Source organism: Oncorhynchus mykiss, chromosome 2 (assembly GCF_013265735.2).
Source record: "Oncorhynchus mykiss isolate Arlee chromosome 2, USDA_OmykA_1.1, whole genome shotgun sequence".
Lineage (NCBI taxonomy): Eukaryota > Metazoa > Chordata > Actinopteri > Salmoniformes > Salmonidae > Oncorhynchus > Oncorhynchus mykiss.
Window position 1 is genome coordinate 70,352,649 of NC_048566.1, and position 18,066 is coordinate 70,370,714.

General features: G+C 40.5%; 1 protein-coding gene across 1 annotated transcript; it reads left to right on the forward strand.

Moving 5' to 3' along the window:
• The first annotated feature begins 1,006 nt into the window (after positions 1–1,006).
• On the forward strand, positions 1,007–11,866 carry LOC110495161 (serine/threonine-protein kinase H1 homolog). Its single transcript, XM_021570491.2, has 3 exons — positions 1,007–1,420; positions 2,232–3,385; positions 10,378–11,866. Exons 2-3 carry the CDS (start codon positions 2,435–2,437, stop codon positions 10,693–10,695), a joined length of 1,269 nt encoding a protein of 422 aa, XP_021426166.1. The 5' UTR covers positions 1,007–1,420; positions 2,232–2,434; the 3' UTR covers positions 10,696–11,866.
• The last annotated feature ends 6,200 nt before the right edge of the window (positions 11,867–18,066 follow it).

The window sequence follows — 18,066 nt, forward strand, 5'->3', positions numbered from 1 at the left end:
TGCCTTGCCCTGTTTGTTGGAATTGTTTATCTGAACATTCTAATTCAAAAGTCACCCATGTAGCCAGCTGAGCACAAGCTCAGCAAGAAGCGTGAAGTATGAAAAATTTGAATTTCCACCCCAAAATGTCATAGGAATACAACAGATAAAGGGGTAGTTACCAAAACCATAAGAAGAAAAACAATCTCTAATGAATACAGTACATCTGGAAAGACTCTGAAAACCATTAATCATACGCAAACATATTCATGAGAACAAGAAATGATTCTCTTAAATCTAATCCAGGAGTTACCAAACATTTTAACTCGGGGCCCCCTTCCAGCATTAGGGAACATCGTGGGTACGCTCTATTTCTATGGGCACAAGCGCTGTTCGTAACACCTACTGTTCACACCCTTCTTGTTTTGCAGGTTTAAAGCTTATTTCCTGGACTTCTACACATTTTACACCACTTTTCAAAAGTATGTTTCAAGCCGGACTGTTCCTTCAACAAACAAAAAATGCACGCCCCACAGTTTGGCAACCACTGGTCTAATCTATATCACACGCATATAGCGCCATCCTGTGGATCTGTACGGGAAAATTAAAAAGCAGAGTAACGTTTATTAGTTTACAATTGCCATTTATATGCCAAATCAAAATTGTAGCTAACCTGTGCTGGTTTTATAGAGCAACATTCTGAGGCTTAGGCTTTAGGTCTTTACACCAGATCACATTTCAAGTAGCCTACATTTGATATAGACCTTGCAGCATCAAGAGAAAACAAAATTCTGAAATACATAGAATTACCAACATCAACACTTAATTGATTAGCCTAATAATTAAAAATAATTATGACAGAGTTTGTTAGCAGGACAATAACTTCAGGTAGGTCTGCCCTACACTGTAATTCAAGAGCGATTTCAACGTGTCATGTATTTTCCACTTTTGACAGCTGTTCTTGTAATATTTTAGATGAACAAAATATATGCGTTGGTACGGTACTTTTCTTCGGATCCAGGAAGTGACCTCACGACGTCCTCGATGATTTTCTGGGGTAGAAACAAGCCGACGAGGAGGTCGTTCCAACAAAGAAGTTTGCAGGAAAAAGGTGGTCCCACTCAAGAACACCGTTTTATGAAGCGAACGACCGAGCGCTTCTATCTGCTTTTTTTTGCCACGGTGTTGTTGCTTTACGCGCAAAATGAAGCCATCAACTTGTTGCAATTTACTTGAAACGTTATCAGGGCCATAAGGGAGCAGTATGCCGTTTTATCATCTGGATTCAACTTTGAAAAATCCGAACCAAAAAAAAACTGAGACAACAGCTGAGAGTGGGGTGAGGAGGAGGTTGGCTTTGGCAAGTTGTGGACTTCTGCCTTGTAACTCCCGCTGTCGTATGTTGCTAGCTAACTTGCTAATTAGCTAACTTTGATATAAGGTAAGATTTTACGTTGTTTTGATGCTTCAGAGTATATAATACGATTAAATCTACTCAAACAAGGTATAACGTTTCATATATTTTTACATATACATATATATTTTTTGTAACATTCGATCAAGATAAATGGCTTGGAACTTCACTATCTTTATCTGCCAAATTGTTTCAAATCCCAACCATAAACATTCAAACAACTTTTAGGCCTATACTTTTAGTTCATGATATAGAGGAATGCTAGGCTACTATCGGCATTTAGGTTTGTTACAATCGTCATGGCCGACAAAAGTCATTTTGCTGGTTACATCCACCAAATGATACACTGTGCAGTTTATGACAACATTGTATAATTTTGTAATTTGTGGATACATTATATATTTGATACATGGCGGCTGTTGCCAATACCGCTATTTTCCTCGTTTACAAGGTCAGTCAGTATACGATGTATCCAGGCCTAAAGCGTAAATGGATATGGATCTGGGGGGGTGGTTGGTGGGATGGGTGAACCGTTATTTAGCGGTATGTCAACACATGCCGATTTTTTAATTTATTTTTATAGATGATCTTGGTAGGCCCGATTCTAGAACGTTTACCAGACATAATTCTTGATTTTATTTTGTGTAGTCAACGGTTGTCAGTTTAGGTAGAACGTGATACATTGCCACATTAAATAGGCCTAAATGCAATGTTTAGTCAAATCAGTCAATGGCTCTAATCTTTCAGGATGCACATTTATTTTTTTGCTGTTGAACTTGGTATTGGACAATGATTTATTTCAAATGTATAATTGTTTACTCTGTATTCTTTCTTTCAGAATTGCCCCATTTCATCAGTCTACTACAGTGTGGTGAGGTCTGTTTTCTGAGTGGTCTGCCACAGTGATTGGTTCAGTGGGCCACTGCAGCATTTCCTCAAGAACATTGGCTGCCTCCTGTGGCTTGATGCTTTTCAGTGCTTGGATGTTGCGTGGGCGATGAGGATGTCCTGCTGGTCCCAGTGGGACAGGATTGTGATGTGATGGGGTGCAGGACGAGCAAGGTCCTCCCTGAGCCACCTGGAGATGTCCAGCTAGACTTGGTCAAAAAGGTGGATCCCCTCCAGACCGACATCTACAAACATTTTATCCGAGGCGACGGCAGTGGGAGTAAAATGAGAGGGGAGAAAACAGGCTCTCCTCCGCCCCAGGCAGCATTCTCAGCCGCCCAGGCACCCACAAATACAGGCCAACCAGAGGCCTCTGACCCACGCAGAAACAAGGTAGCCAAGTACAGAGCAAAGTTTGACCCACGGGTCACAGCCAAATATGACATTAAGGCGCTGATAGGCCGAGGTAGCTTCAGCCGGGTGGTGCGAGTGGAGCATAAGAGCACGCGGCAGCCCTACGCCATCAAGATGATAGAGACACGCTACAGAGAGGGACGTGAGGTATGTGAGTCAGAGCTGTGTGTCCTGCGGCGTGTACGCCACACCAACATTATCCAGCTGATGGAGGTGTTTGAGACAGCTGAGCGAGTATACATGGTGATGGAGCTGGCTACAGGGGGAGAGCTTTTTGACCGTATCATCGCCCGTGGCTCTTTCACAGAGCGTGATGCTACACGTGTCCTACAGATGGTACTGGACGGGGTCAAGTATCTACATACACTTGGCATCACCCACCGTGACCTCAAGCCTGAGAACCTGCTCTACTATCACCCCGGTGCAGACTCTAAGATTATGGTCACTGACTTTGGGCTGGCCAGCACTCGTAAGAAGGGTGATGAGTGCTTGATGAAGACCACTTGTGGGACACCAGAGTACATTGCCCCAGAGATCCTGGTACGAAAGCCATACACCAATGCTGTGGATATGTGGGCTCTAGGGGTCATCTCCTACATTCTGCTGAGTGGAACCATGCCTTTTGAGGATGACAACCGCATGCGCCTCTACCGTCAGATCCTCAAGGGGAAGTACAGCTTTTCTGGGGAGGTAAGCACCTATGACGTTACACCCTCTTCGTCCATTGCTTTTCTGTTTCTTACTAATTTGTTGTCGTCTCTACTTCTCAATACTTCTACAATCCCCTATCGAGCATTCCTCCTTTGACGTGTTGATAATGTTATATGATATACCAGACAGTACATACACTGACACACACCACATATTAGTGAGTGGTGAAGAGGGTACCAATACCAGTTGATGTACTGGTACATACATGGCCATTAGAAGGTATTCACACCCTGGCTGTGATAGGAGAAAATTGAGGATGGATCAACATTGTAGTTACTTCCCAATACATACTTAATTGACTGAGTGAAAAGGAAGCCTGTACAAAATAAAACATATTTCAAAACATGCATCCTGTTTACAATAAGGCACTAAAGTGAAACTGCAAAAAAATGTGGCAAAGAAATTAACTTTGCCCCCAACATAACGCTTTGTATTCAGGACAAACACAACACATCACTGAGTACCACTCTTCATATTTTCAAGCATGGTGGTGGCTGCATCATGTTATGGGTATGCTTGTCATCTGCAAGGACTAGGGAGTTTTTTGTAGGATAAGAAGAAACAGAATAGAGTTAAGCACAGGCAAAATCCTAGAGGAAAACCTGGTTTAGTCTGCTTTCCAACAGACACTGGGAGACAAATTCACCTTTCAGCAGGACAATAACCTAAAACACAAGGCTGGAGTTGCTTACCAAGACAACATTGATTGTTCCTGGGGGCCTAGTTAAAGTTTTGGCAAAACTATCTATGGCAAAACTTGAAACTGGCTGTCTAGCAATGATCAACATCCAACTTGACAGAGCTTGAATCATTTAAAAAAAAATTGTGCAAATGGAAATGTACAATCCAGGTGAGCAAAGCTCTTAGAGACACATTACTCAAAGACTCACAGCTATAATCACTGTATTGACTCAGGGGTGTGAATACTTACAGTACAAGTCAAAAGTTTGGACACGCCTACTCATTCAAGGGTTTTTCTTTATGTTTTACTATTTTCTGCATTGTAGAATAATAGTGCAGACATCAAAACTATGAAATAACACATTTGGAATCATGTAGTAACCAAAAAAGTGTTAAACAAATGAAAATATATTTGAAATTCTTCGAAGTAGCCACCCTTTGCCTTGATGATGGCTTTGCACACTCTTGGCATTCTCTCAACCAGTTTCATGATGATTGCTTTTCCAACAGTCTTGAAGTAGTTCCCACAATGCTGAGCACTTGTTGGCTGCTTTTCCTTCACTGCGGTTCAACTCATCCCAAACCATCTCAATTGTGTTGAGGTCAGGTGATTGTGGAGGCCAGGTCATCTAATGCAGCACTCCATCCCTCTCCTTATTGGTCAAATAGCCCTTACACGCCATCACACCTCCTCCGTGCTTCATGGTGGGAACCACACATACAGAGATCATCCGTTCACCTACTCTGCGTCTCAAAGACACGGAGGTTGGAACCAAAAATCTCAAATTTGAACTCCGGTCTAATGTCAATTGCTTGTGTTTCTTGGCCCAAGCAGGTCTCTTCTTCTTCTTGGTGTCCTTTTAGTTGTGGTTTCTTTGCAGAAATTCGACCATGAAGGCCTGATTCACGCACCCTCCTCTGAACAGTTCATGTTGAGATGTGTTTGTGACTTGAACTCTGTGAAGCATTTATTTGGGCTGCAATCTGAGGTGCAGTTGGGATCGTTCGGGACGCTAGCGTCCCACCTCGCCAACAGCCAGTGAAATTGCAGGGCGCCAAATTCAAAACAACAAATCTCATGATTAAAATTCCTCAACCATACAAGTATTTTACACCATTTTAAAGATACACTTCTCGTTAATCCAACCACAGTGTCCGATTTCAAAAAGGCTTTTCGGCGAAAGCAGAACATATCAGGTCAGCAACTAGTCACAGAAAGCATTCAGCCATTTTCCAACCAAAGAGTGGTACAATTAATCACTAACCTTTGACGATCTTCATCAGATGACACTCCCAGGACTCAATGTTACACAATACATGTATGTTTTGTTTGATCAAGTTAATATTTATATCCAAAAACCTCAGTTTACATTGGTGCCATGTTCAGAAATGCCTCCAAAACATCTGGAGAAATTGCAGAGAGCCACATCAAATAACAGAAATACTCATCATAAACTTTGATGAAAGATACATGTTTTACATAGAATTAATGCAACCGCTGTGTCAGATTTCAAAAAAGCTTAACAGCAAAAGTACAATATTCAATAATCTGAGGACAGAGTTCAGCCACATATGCAAGCCATACAGTTACCCGCCAAATTGTGGAGTTAACAAAAGTCATAAATAGCATTATAAATCTTCACTTACCTTTGCTGATCTTTGTCGGAATGCACTCCCAGGACTCCCACTTCCACAAGAACTGTTTGTTTTGTTCGATTACATCCATTTTTATGACCAAATACCTGTTTTGTTTGTGCGTTTAGTTCACTATTCCAAATGCGCAAGTGCAAAATCCAGACAAAGTCAAGAGTTCCATTACAGTTTGTAGAAACATGTCAAACGATGTTTACAATCAATCCTTAGGGTCTTTTTATAATAAATCTTCAATAATATTCCAACCGGACAATAGCGTATTCATTACAGAGGAAAAAGAAGGCACGGCGTGACCGCGCAGTAAACTTCTGATTGGCCTCAGCCTAGTCCACTTGTTGAAACAGCTCTTATTCGACCACCTTCCACAATAGAAGCCTCAAACAACTTTGTAACGACTGTTGACATCTGCTGGAAGCCTTGGCAAGTGCAATCTGGCAATCACTTAAATGAAACTACAAACCTCAGATTTCCCACTTCCTGGTTGGATTTGTCTCAGGTTTTTGCCTGCCATATGAGTTATATTATACTCACAGACATCATTCAAACAGTTTTTAGAAACTTCAGTGTGTTTCTATCCAATACCACTAATAATATGCATATATTAGCATCTAGGACAGAGTAGCAGGCAGTTTACTCTGGGCACCTTATTCATCCAAGCTACTCAATACTGCCCCCCTGTCACCAAGAAGTTAACTCTAATGAACTTATCTTCTGCAGCAGAGGTAACTCTGGGTCTTCCTTTCGTGTCACGGTCCTCATGAGAGCCAGTTTCATCATAGCCCTTGATGGTTTTTGCGACTGCACTTGAAGAAACTTTCGAAGTTCTTGATTTTCCGCATTGTATGGCCTTCATGTTTTAAAGAAATGATGGACTGTCGTTTCTGTTTGCTTATTTAAGCTGTTCTTGCCATAATATGGACTTAGCCCTATTTGCTAAGAACATCTTCTGTATACCACCCCTACCTTGTCACAACACAACTGATTGACTCAAACGCATTAATTTGGGATAGGGGGCAGAATTTTAAACTTTGGATGAATAGAGTGATCTGCCTCTTACTCTGTCCCAGATGCTAATATATGCATATTGTTATTCGTAGTATTTGATAGAAAACACTCTGAAGTTTCTAAAACTGTTTGAATGATGTCTGTAAGTATAACATAACTCATGGCAGGCGAAAACCTGAGGAAAATCCAATCAGGAAGTGGAACATCTGCGCAAGAAAGGTTAAGAATGAAAGAAATTCCATAAATGAACTTTTAACAAGGTACACCTTGAAATGCATTCCAGGTGACTGACTACCTTATGAAGCTGGTCGAGAGAATGTCATGAGTGTGCAAAGCTGTCATCAAGGCAAAGAGTGGCTACTTTGAAGAATCTCAAATATAAAATATATTTTCGTTTAACACTTTTTTGGTTACTAAATGATTCCAAATGTGTTATTTCACAGTTTTGATGTCTTCATTATTAAATCACTGATAATGAGTAGGCGTGTCAACTTTTGGCTGGTACTGTATGTAAATGAGATCTCTATTTAATTTTCAGTAGATTTACAAACATTTCTAAAAACATGTTTTCAATTTGCCATTATGAGTACTGTTTGTAGATTGGCAAGAATAAAATATATTTAAACCATTTGAATTCAGGCTGTAACGCAACAAAATTTGGAATAAGTCAAGGAGTATGAATACTTTCTGAAGGCACTAGATTTTAAAACAAATAGTTGAGTAGATTGTTTTGGAGTAGGGGACATTATGGTAATTATCAGAAATGCCTTCAGCATCATGTCGGTTTGGGGATGTAACATCTTTGAGCTGTATATGTGTCATGAATATTTGGCTCATATGAGATTTATCTGTGGGTCTAAAAATATGTATATTGGATGTCTGCTGGGTGATTGGAAATGCAGCAGTTTACAGTTCAGGAGGTGTAACATCTAGGGCTGTGGGGGTAATGACATTTTCTTAGCTGGTTGTCATGCAAAAGACTGCCGGTCTTCTGGTAATTAACAAACACGTTTAGCATCTCCAGGCCCCCACGCATACAAGCTGCTGATGTGAGCCTTTAGAACATCTACATTTTAAAAAAGTAGAATAAATCAATTGAATATACACCATCACAATAAATCCATTTATTTTAGTGTGGTCTAAAGAAACATGATATGACAAAAATGTATTTCAGAAGAACATTTGCCCTAATGTATGTTATCTGGCTATGCGCCATGCTGTAGGCTACTTCATTTTGCAGACAATATATGCTTTAAGTCCCACACCATTATAGTAAGAAGTATATAACTTAGCTAAATAAAATGGATGGGATATTTTTCCCAATTCCGGAGCGAGTGCGCTTATGAAGTGACTATGTTGAGCGTAAAAGTGATAATTTGAAACGGGTCCTATATGTTAACTCTAAATCTGTTTGGCAACTTTGGTTGTGAATGGTACAAAACTAACAATGTCTTATAAATCAAAATATATGGGCTGCATGATGCGACTATAGGCTATTGATTTGAGAAAGTAAAAAAAAAAAAAACTTACTCTGTTCCTTGCTTCAGGCTGCACACGCTAATCTCATCAAATGATCGATCATATTTTCACCCATCAGACTATTCTCAATTTAATCTGTCTTTACTAATATGTAAAATTTATTTCAATTTATAATGGTCCATTATCAAATGGGCAGGGGAAAAAAGATGTCTGTATGCACTCGAATAGCGAATGGAGGCCACTTACCCACAGGTTAGTTTTTCACTGATGCCGGGGTAGGCTACTGGATTATTTCACTCCACACATTAACCACTATTTGAGGAGCATGCAGCCTCTCACTACGTGAAAGGTGACATTCTTCCCAAACTCTCTATACCATGAGCTCTACAACCCTGTTCATGCAACTACCTGATGCTTCATTTGAGAAACCAAGTGAAGTCTGTTCGGGCACATCAATAGTAACATGTTTTCACAACGAAACATTTAATTAACTGTTGACAGCCCCTCTCACTGCATGCTCGAGAAAGGAATGAAGGAGAGAGGGGAGGAGATGGAAACGTACCGTGGTGAGAGATTCTGTAGCTAAAGGTAATGTCAGCCTATTAATTATAAAAATGTAAAAGCAATCCCTATTACTAGGCTATTCAAAATCAAATACAAATACACTAATTGTAATTATGTACCAAAGACATCTTAAATTCGTTATTTTTTGGTGTTTTTTCTGCAATGTATAATAGGCTATGCATTGTATAGACACAATCATTCTTTTAAATTCAGTTTTTTGGGGGGGTGTTTGGGCTCATATATAGACATGCGTAAGCTCTAATATGCATATTCATATGCTGTAATATGCAAATGGGTGTTTTTTAATTAATCCTCACCTTAAAGTGTTGTGTTGGGCTTTGAAACATCCACAAAGATCATGTTTTCTACTGTTTCAACCAATTGTTGAACTTTCTTCAAATTGATCAGTCACAGTTAGGTAAGTTTTAAAACCACATACTGTTTTGATGATAAGTGTTTGATGTGATTTTTTTATTGAATTTGCATTGACATCATACTGGTTAGAGGGACAATAGAGTCCCGAGTACCAGGCCATTAGCTTCCTGATGATTGTTACTGAGTTGAGTACTACCAACGCATGTCCAGAGTGCATAGAGGGAGATTACCGTGACTCAACTGTCACTTGGAATATTACTGCGGTCGTGACTTGTGTAGCAGTAATATGGTCACTGCGACAGCCCTATTAACATCTGACTGGGGTAGAAACAAGTGTACAGTAGGGCACTTGAGGGCACTTAGTGACTCTGCTGTAGTAAAGAAAGATTCCTCACAGTTGGAAATCCCAGCAGAGAATCAAAACCAAAGTTACACTTCTTTTAGTTTAAGAAAATATATTAATTTAGTTCTGGATGCTTTGCAGACAGTTGCTTATGTGTTAGGTTTCATTTTAATAAAAAACATGTCTGTGTTTCTCAACTGGGCGTAATGCTCATGTCATCTCTGAACTTACAACACGACCCCCCCTACGTGACTTTGTGACGTAGCTTAAGGCTGGAGTTCCTGGAAGCAACCACAGTATGCTTGATGTGTGCGTGCATTGGGGCCTTTCTTATACTCTAAATCAGACAGGCTCAGCTTCTCAGTGTGGGTAACACACATGGTTGTAGGCTATTCTTCCTTTATAAAGGCCTAATGTTTATGCTGTAGTCTGAGGGCAAATCATCCCCTGTCCTTTATCATTGGACAGCACTTTGAACGAGCGAAAGACATGCCTGGCCATGTCTTTTTCCTTGGATCCTAGGGTTCAGAAATTGTACTCAATATCTCGTTGCCGTATGTTACACTACAAAAAAAGAATCTGCCTTTAAGTTCACATTGTGAAGTTACTACTGTGCTATTAACATGTAGCCTGTAGGTTTACAGAGCTTTACAGTACAGCAATATTAAACTGTAGCTGCTTTACACTCTGCTGCCCCCTTGTGTGCATTGTTCATTATGGCCATGCCCCCAAATTGACCTGTTATCAACCAGTGTGCTAGAGAAATTGACCCTCTCTGCTAATGAATTACTTTGATTCGACCCTTCCCCCCCCCGTGCACAGAAATGTGCAGTTTCTCAACATTTAAACCTTTTTCTTTCTCCCTGCTCAGCCATGGCCCAGTGTGTCCAACCTGGCAAAGGACTTCATCGACCGTGTGCTGACTGTTGACCCCAGTGAGAGGTTAACAGCAGGACAGGCTCTGAAGCACCCCTGGATCGTCAGCATGGCCGCGTCATCCTCCATGAAGAACTTGCAGCGCTCTATCTCCCAAAACCTCCTGAAGAGGGCCTCATCACGCTGTCACAGCACCAAGTCTGCCCAGTCCACACGCTCCAGCCGCTCCACCAAGTCCAACAAGGCTCGTCGTGCTCGGGAAAAAGAACTGCGTGAGCTCAACCGCCGCTACCAACAACAATACAATGGCTGAGTAATAGTTATGTGGGTTGCAATGTTGAAACTCATAATGTTGTGTGTCTCAGTGAGACCACAAGCAGGGACTTACCAGCAGCTGCCTGGAACAGCAATTCAGCTCCTAGGCCATAGTGCCACTGAGGCAGCAAGAAAAACATCCTCATATTTCACCCTTTTTCCTAGATTCCTATTCCCTAATGTTTCTTTCCTGTCCTTGTGTGTCTCACATTTATTTATTGTTGATTATATTGTTTCTGTGGAAATGGTCACTTGAAGCTGCCCATCTAAACGGATCTGTTGAACAACATTCTAGGAATTAAGTTTTAGGAAGGGGTGTTAAAATGCTGTTCCTGCACTCGTTCTTGATTATTTGATGTGAATTCATGGTACAAGAACAGTGGGTCACTTGCTTTGGTGGAGATACACTACATGACCAAAAGTATGTGGACACCTGCTTGTCGAACATCTCATTCCAAAATCATGGGCATTAATATGGAGTTGGTCCCCCTTTTTGTCTATAAACCCTCTTCTGGGTAGGCTTTCCACTAGATCCATTCAGCTACAAGGGCATTAGTGAGGTCGGGTACTGTCGGCGTTCCAATTAATCTGAAAGGTGTTCGATGGGGTTGAGGTCAGGACTTTGTGCAGGCCAGTCAAATTCTTCCACACCGATCTCGACAAACCATTTCTGTATGGACCTCGCTTTGTGCACGGGGGCATTGTCATGCTGAAATAGGAAAGGTCCTTCCCCAAACTGTTGTCACAAAGTTGGAGGCACCGAATCGTCTGGAATGGCATTGTATGCTGTAGCGTTAAGATTTCCCTTCACTGGAACTAAGAGGCCTAGCCCGAACCATGAAAAACATCCCAGACCATTATTTCTCATCCACCAAACTTTACAGTTGGCACTATGCATTGGGGCAGCTAGTGTTCTGGCATCCAACAAACCCAGATTTGTCCGTTAGACTGCGAGATGGTGAAGCGTGATTCATCACTCCAGAGAATGTGGTTCCACTACTCCAGGGTCCAATTGCGGCGAGCTTTATACCACTCCAGCCAACGCTTGGCATTGCGCATGATGATCTTAGGCTTGTTGGGCTGCTCGGCCATGGAAACCCATTTCATGAAGCTCCTGACTAACAGTTATTGTGCTGACGTTGCTTCCAGAGGTAGTTTGGAACTCTAGTGAGTGTTGCAACTGAGGACGGATGATTTTTACGCACTATGCGGTCCCGTTCTGTAAGCTTGTGTGGCCTACCACTTCGCAGCTGAGCCGTTGTTGCTTCTAGAAGTTTTCACTTCACAATAGCAGCACTTACAGTTGACCGGGGCAGCTCTAGCAGAGCAGAAATTTGATGTACTGACTTGTTGGAAAGGTGGCATCTTATGACAGTGCCACATTGAAAGTAATTTAGCGCTTCAGTACGGGCCATTCTACTCCCAATGTTTGTGTATGGAGATTATGTCTGTGTGCTTGATTTTATACACCTGTCCGCAATGGGTGTGGCTGAAATGGCCGAATCGACTAATTTTGAAGGGATGTCCACATACTTCTGGTCATGTAGTGAATATATCCTGAGATACTAAATATTTTTTTTTATACTTTGTGCTAAAACACAAGTATGTCAGAAGCAAGGTTTCCATCCAATTGACTACAGATTTTCTTGTGAATATTAAAAAAAGAAGAAGAATTAAAAACAATCAGAATTAAAACCCACCAGAGATGTGTTTCCGGGAAATTAACTTGTTGCGGATGAAAGGCTTTGCTTGATGATGTAGTGTTTATAAAAATAACTTGTGCGGTTAAATTCCCAAATAAAAAAATATCAGTTAAATGGGTTTCCATCGCATTTTCAGCTCTGATTGTTTTGCCACAAAAAAAAATGCGTTATATAGCAGATATGCCCACTCTGGTACTGACCCTGGCACTCTAGCCAACAGCTCTCAGATACAGTGCAGGTAAAGCCTACATGATGAGATTATTATGGCCATCATGTCACCAGAATAAGACCCTCAATATTTATTGGAAAGGAGATTCAAGCTCATCACCTTGCACTTTCACCACCCTGTGAAGTTCATCATAATTTATTTCATCTGTAGCATAATAAACTGCATGCTTTCCCGAGTTGTAGTGGGAGGACCATACATGTCATCACTTGACTCCAAGTTTACTTCGATATGATGGTTATTCTATCACTATTTGCGCATAAAAGCATTTCCACCTACATTTCTCTGATAATTAATTTTACTGACACAAAAATATCCCACCTTGTGTAGCACATATTGCTTTGTCGACATTTGGAAAGTTTACTGAAAAATGTGCTGTTTCCATCAGGCCAGTCGTGACTTAAAAAAAAAAAAAGCTGGTTGGATGGAAACCTGGTTAATGAAGGCCAAAATAAACATTTATTTATTTAATTTTCGTTTAGAAGTCTAGTATATCCAATATTATTGTATTCTGACCAGTTGCTTTCAATGATTTGAAAATTAAGTATTTTTCTAACCAGGATTCAGTTTTTATAACCTGTTAATGTAGGAGTTGTTTCTATTCATTTTGGGATTATTTTTTAACTGTGATCTTGAAAGACTATGGGAGGTTGACTGGAAACTCTAAATAAGGAAAGATGAGCCAGCGCTTTTGCATAGTTGTCATTGTGGGGACTGGGGACTTATTCGGATCGAGGCCTGTCCTGTCTCTGCACTTTCCTGGTCCTGCTACACAGTCTGAGATGGACAGCCCTATTGTAATGAAGGATACACGTCAAGGGATGTGTAATTTAACAAATTGATGGAGAATAGATCGCTAACTGATGGAGAAAACTGGTTGATGGCTCAGTATTAATTTAGTTTTTGTTATATCAAATGTCTTTCCAATTTGTTCTGATTAGTTTAGACATGTCATGTTTTTATTGTATTTTTTCCCATAATTGTCATTGACCAAACCGTATAGTTAGTAGGTTGACAACATTTGTAATATTGTGGATGCTTTGCCAGTCAGAGCTCACACTATTGGGAGAGACCAATTTAAATCTGGCATTTGTTCTCTATTGTCAAGTCTTTTAAAAATCAAGAATAATTGCCTTAAAATATGCTTGAAAACAAATCTGGAGTGTTGTGATGAAGTATTTTACATTGTTCTTTCAAATAATTATCTTCAATACTTCCACGTTTTATTTTTAGCGTACTTTGTTATAGCCTGTGAATGCACTTATTTTAATTAAATTCAAGGGATGGATCAAGAACCTGATCACATTTAACTGATTGTTTCAGTTTCTAGCACTTCATTTTTAGGGGTCATTCAAGTGTTTTGAAGGGCTTCAAAAGCAATTGTGTGTTAAAAAAAAATATATATATATATAATAAAATTATACCTCTTAGTTATTGTGTTGACAGGATGTAGGTTTTATGTCTTCATTAAAACTGCTCTTGTTTACCTTTTTGTACTCCCCAACCAGAACAACCATTATAAGCAATTGGTATGATGTGGTCATATGTACGTTTAAGTAATTTGTGGTGAGAAGCGCTGGTATTTTGAGGTACATATATTTTTTTAAGATACTGGAAATTCAACAGAGCCGTATCAGCTGACCTCAGTCTCTCTTTTGGAATTTCTATAATGTTACAATATGCTCTATCTACACTGTCGGTCCTACTGCTGTTATTTGTTTTGTAAATCGTTGCACGCAGTCAAGTGCAGTGGTGTCCCCCGTCCCCCCTCTCCACATAGTTCACGTGGTCACCTGTTGACGTAATGGTAACTCAATTTTAATAGCATCTCTTCGTCACATGAAGTGCCTGACATTTGTATTGTTGTCATTTATGTGCATGTTTCTGTAAGTAGACACTTTTTTTTGTTCAACTCCGTGTGTGTCATGCAGCATACAGTGCATTTGGAAAGTTCAGACCCCTTGACTTTTTATGTTACAGCCTTTTTCTAAAATGGATTAAATACATTTCTTCCCTCATCACTCTACACACAATACCCCATAATGACAAAGTGAAACGTTTTTATTTTTTATGTTTGCAAATGTATGAAAAGATTTCAGAACCTTTGCTATGAGACATGAAGTTGAGCTCAGGAGCATTCTTTTTTCATTCATCATCCTTGATGTTTCTACAACTTGATTAGAGTCCATCTGTGGTAAATTCGATTGATTAGACATGATTTGCAAAGGCACACACCTGTCTACATAAGGTCCCACAATTAACAGTGCATGTCAGAGTAAAAACCAAGCCCTGAGATGGAAGGAATTGTCCGTAAACAGGATTGTGTCGAGGCGTAGATCTGGGGAAGAGTACCAAAACATTTCTGCAGCATTGAAGGTCCCCAAGAACACAGTGGCCTCCATCATTCTTAAATGGAAGACGTTTGGAACCACCAAGACTCTTCCTAGAGCTGGCCACCTGGCCAAACGGAGCAATATGGAGAGAAGGGCCTTGGTCAGGGAGGTGACCAAGAACCTGATGGTCACTGACAGAGCTCCAGAGTTCCTCTGTGGTGATGGGAAAACCTTCCAGAAGGACAAACCATCTCTGCAGCACTCCACCAATCAGGCCTTTATGGTAGAGTGGCCAGACGGAAGCCACTCCTCAGTAAAAGGCACATGACAGCCTGCTTGGAGTTTGCCAAAAGGCACCTAAAGGACTCGCAGACCATGAGAAACAAGATTCTCTGGTCTGATGAAACCAAGATGGAACTCTTTGGCCTGAATACCAAGCGTCAAGTCTGGAGGAAACCTGGCACCATCCCTACAGTGAAGCATGGTGGCAGCATCATGCTGTGGAGATGTTTTTCAGCGGCAGACTAGTCAGGATCGAGGGAAAGATGAACGGAGCAAAGGACAGAGCGAGCCTTGATGAAAACCTGCTCCAGAGTGATCAGGATATCATACTGGGGCTAAGGTTAACCTTCCAACAGGACAACGACCCTAAGCATACAGCCAAGACAATGCAAGATTCGGAACAAGTCTCTGAATGTCCTTGAGTGGCCCAGCCAGAGCCTGGACTTGAACCCGATTGAACATCTTTGTAGAGACCTGAAAATAGCTGTGCAGCAATGTTCCCCATCCAACCTAACAAGGCTCTGCAGATAAGAATTCGAGAAACTCCCCAAATACAAGTGTGCCAAGCGTGTAGCGTCATACTCAAGGCTGTAATTGCTGCCAAAGGTGCTTCAACAAAATAACGGGTCTGAATAGTTATGTAAATGTAATACCTGTTTTTTTTTAAGTTTGGCTTTGTCATTATGGGGTGCTGTATGTAGATGAAGAAAAAACGATTTAATCCATTTTAGAATAAGGCTGTAATGTAAGAACATGTGAAAAAAGTCTAGGGGTCTGAATACTTTCTGAATGCACTGCATCTGTAACATGCATTTCCACCCCACAGAACTAATAATGCCATGGTTTCAGTCACTTGTTGATTTGGTTTTTGGAACACCACTGTCTTACAGTTAATTTAAAAAAAGGTTTGGTTTTAATGCACATTTGAGATTCTAAATTCCCTGTACATCACAAAAACACAATTGCTGGACCAAAAGAGAGAAGACATTTTTTGGGGAAATGAAGCAAAGGTTTAAAAATAAAACACATAATTGTAAAGTGTGCAATGTGTGCCAGGTCAATGAGTAAGTAAATAGTATTTGCAAGCGATTTTGCAGAATGTGAAAATTTTCCTAAAGCGTTTCCTTTCACATTTTCTATATGTACTATACATGTATAAATGTTGTTGACCGTTTTCTGAAGTAGCCAATTCAACACTGTCTTCTGAGTACAATTGTTTTTATGATTTTGAATATTCTTGTTCATGTGTGTGTTTAAATGAGTGATAACAACATATTGATTATTCTACATTAACTAACTGGTTCAATGAGTCATGTTTTACGCAAATGTGCCAAATAAACTCGAACCTGACTACCTTTTTGAATAGTAATTTAAATCAGTTTTCAGCAATGATCAGTCTTCGTGATAGTTTCTTGCAACAATCTAAGCAAGTATCAGCCATATGTTCATACCAAAGTGAAGAAACACACCCTTATTCACACAGTGTGTCTCATGCTTTGTCAGATTTCCCTGTGTTTTCATCGATTCGGTCTCATTGTGGTCTCCCATGTGTGAGCCCTATAGATTTTTTGTTTGGCAGTCCTAGTAAAACATTCCACAAATATGACTAAAAGGGGTTTGCTGCAATGTAAGATTGATGGTGATCTATCATGTTTCATCATAGGTAGGTATTATGTGGTTAATTAAATTAGCTAAGAAGTTTAAAGACTTTACAACAAGGAGCAGCATTGCTATTACTGGCTGATTTCAGATTGGGTAACCCTAAGAAATCCTCCACTCCATCATGTCAACACTATGGCTCGAACGATCAATGCATTTAAAAATCCAAGCCTCTGAAATTGTGCTTTTATCTCGTTTACCAGTTGATGTGTGCAATGTGTTTACTTGATAGACTAGTGTTGATGACTAGTTTAAATGTAGCCAATAAGTAATTTAGTGGTCCCGGGTGGCAGGTAGCCTAGTGGTTAGAGCGGTGGGCCAGTAACCATAAAGGTTGCTACATCGAATCCCCGAGTTGACAAGGTAAAAATCTGTCATTCTGCTCCTGAACAAGGCAGTTAACTCACTGTTGCTAGGCTGTCATTGAAAATAAGAATTTGTTCTTAACTGACATACCTAGTTAAATAAATGCTGAAGGCAAAGATTCCCAGTGAATGTGATGCTTGGCATTTGATGCAACGCAGACAGGGTGGCTAGAGTAGGGGAACAGAAGAGTCATTGTCTGTTCTTTTGAGTTTTGAAGCTGAGTCTTTGCCTGATAAAGTGAATTTAGGATATATAATTTATCCTGTACGAGCGTATGTGCCGAATACGTTAAGATGTTACAGGTGTCAAGCTTATGGGCATGTGGCAGCAGTGTGTAGGAGGGAGGGTCCAAGGTGTGAGAAATGTGCAAAAGGGCATGAGACAAAGGAATGTGTAGAATTGGGGAAAGTAGTGGAATGTGTTAATTGTAGGGGTGCCCATAGAGCTGGGGATCAGAAATGTCCCGTGCGAGAGAGGCAGGTTGAGGTTTCCAAGGTTAGAGTAGAGCAGAAGTTGTCATATGCAGAGGCAATGAAGAAAGTAGAGGAAGATGGGTTAAAGGGGAGGAGTGCTGAGAGTAGTAGAGGTATACCAGTACAGAGGGATAGGCCAAAAAGTGAAATAAGTTTCAGTAAGATTGGAATTTTTGCATTTATAGCAATGGTTATTAATGGTACTGCAGGGATGGATCGGAAGTCTTAGGAAATTGAGGTTGTGGTGGCAGATGCAGAGATGTATTTGGGTGTGCAGGACTTGACAGCAGGAGAGTTACAGGATGTGTTGAGTGGTGATGTCCAATC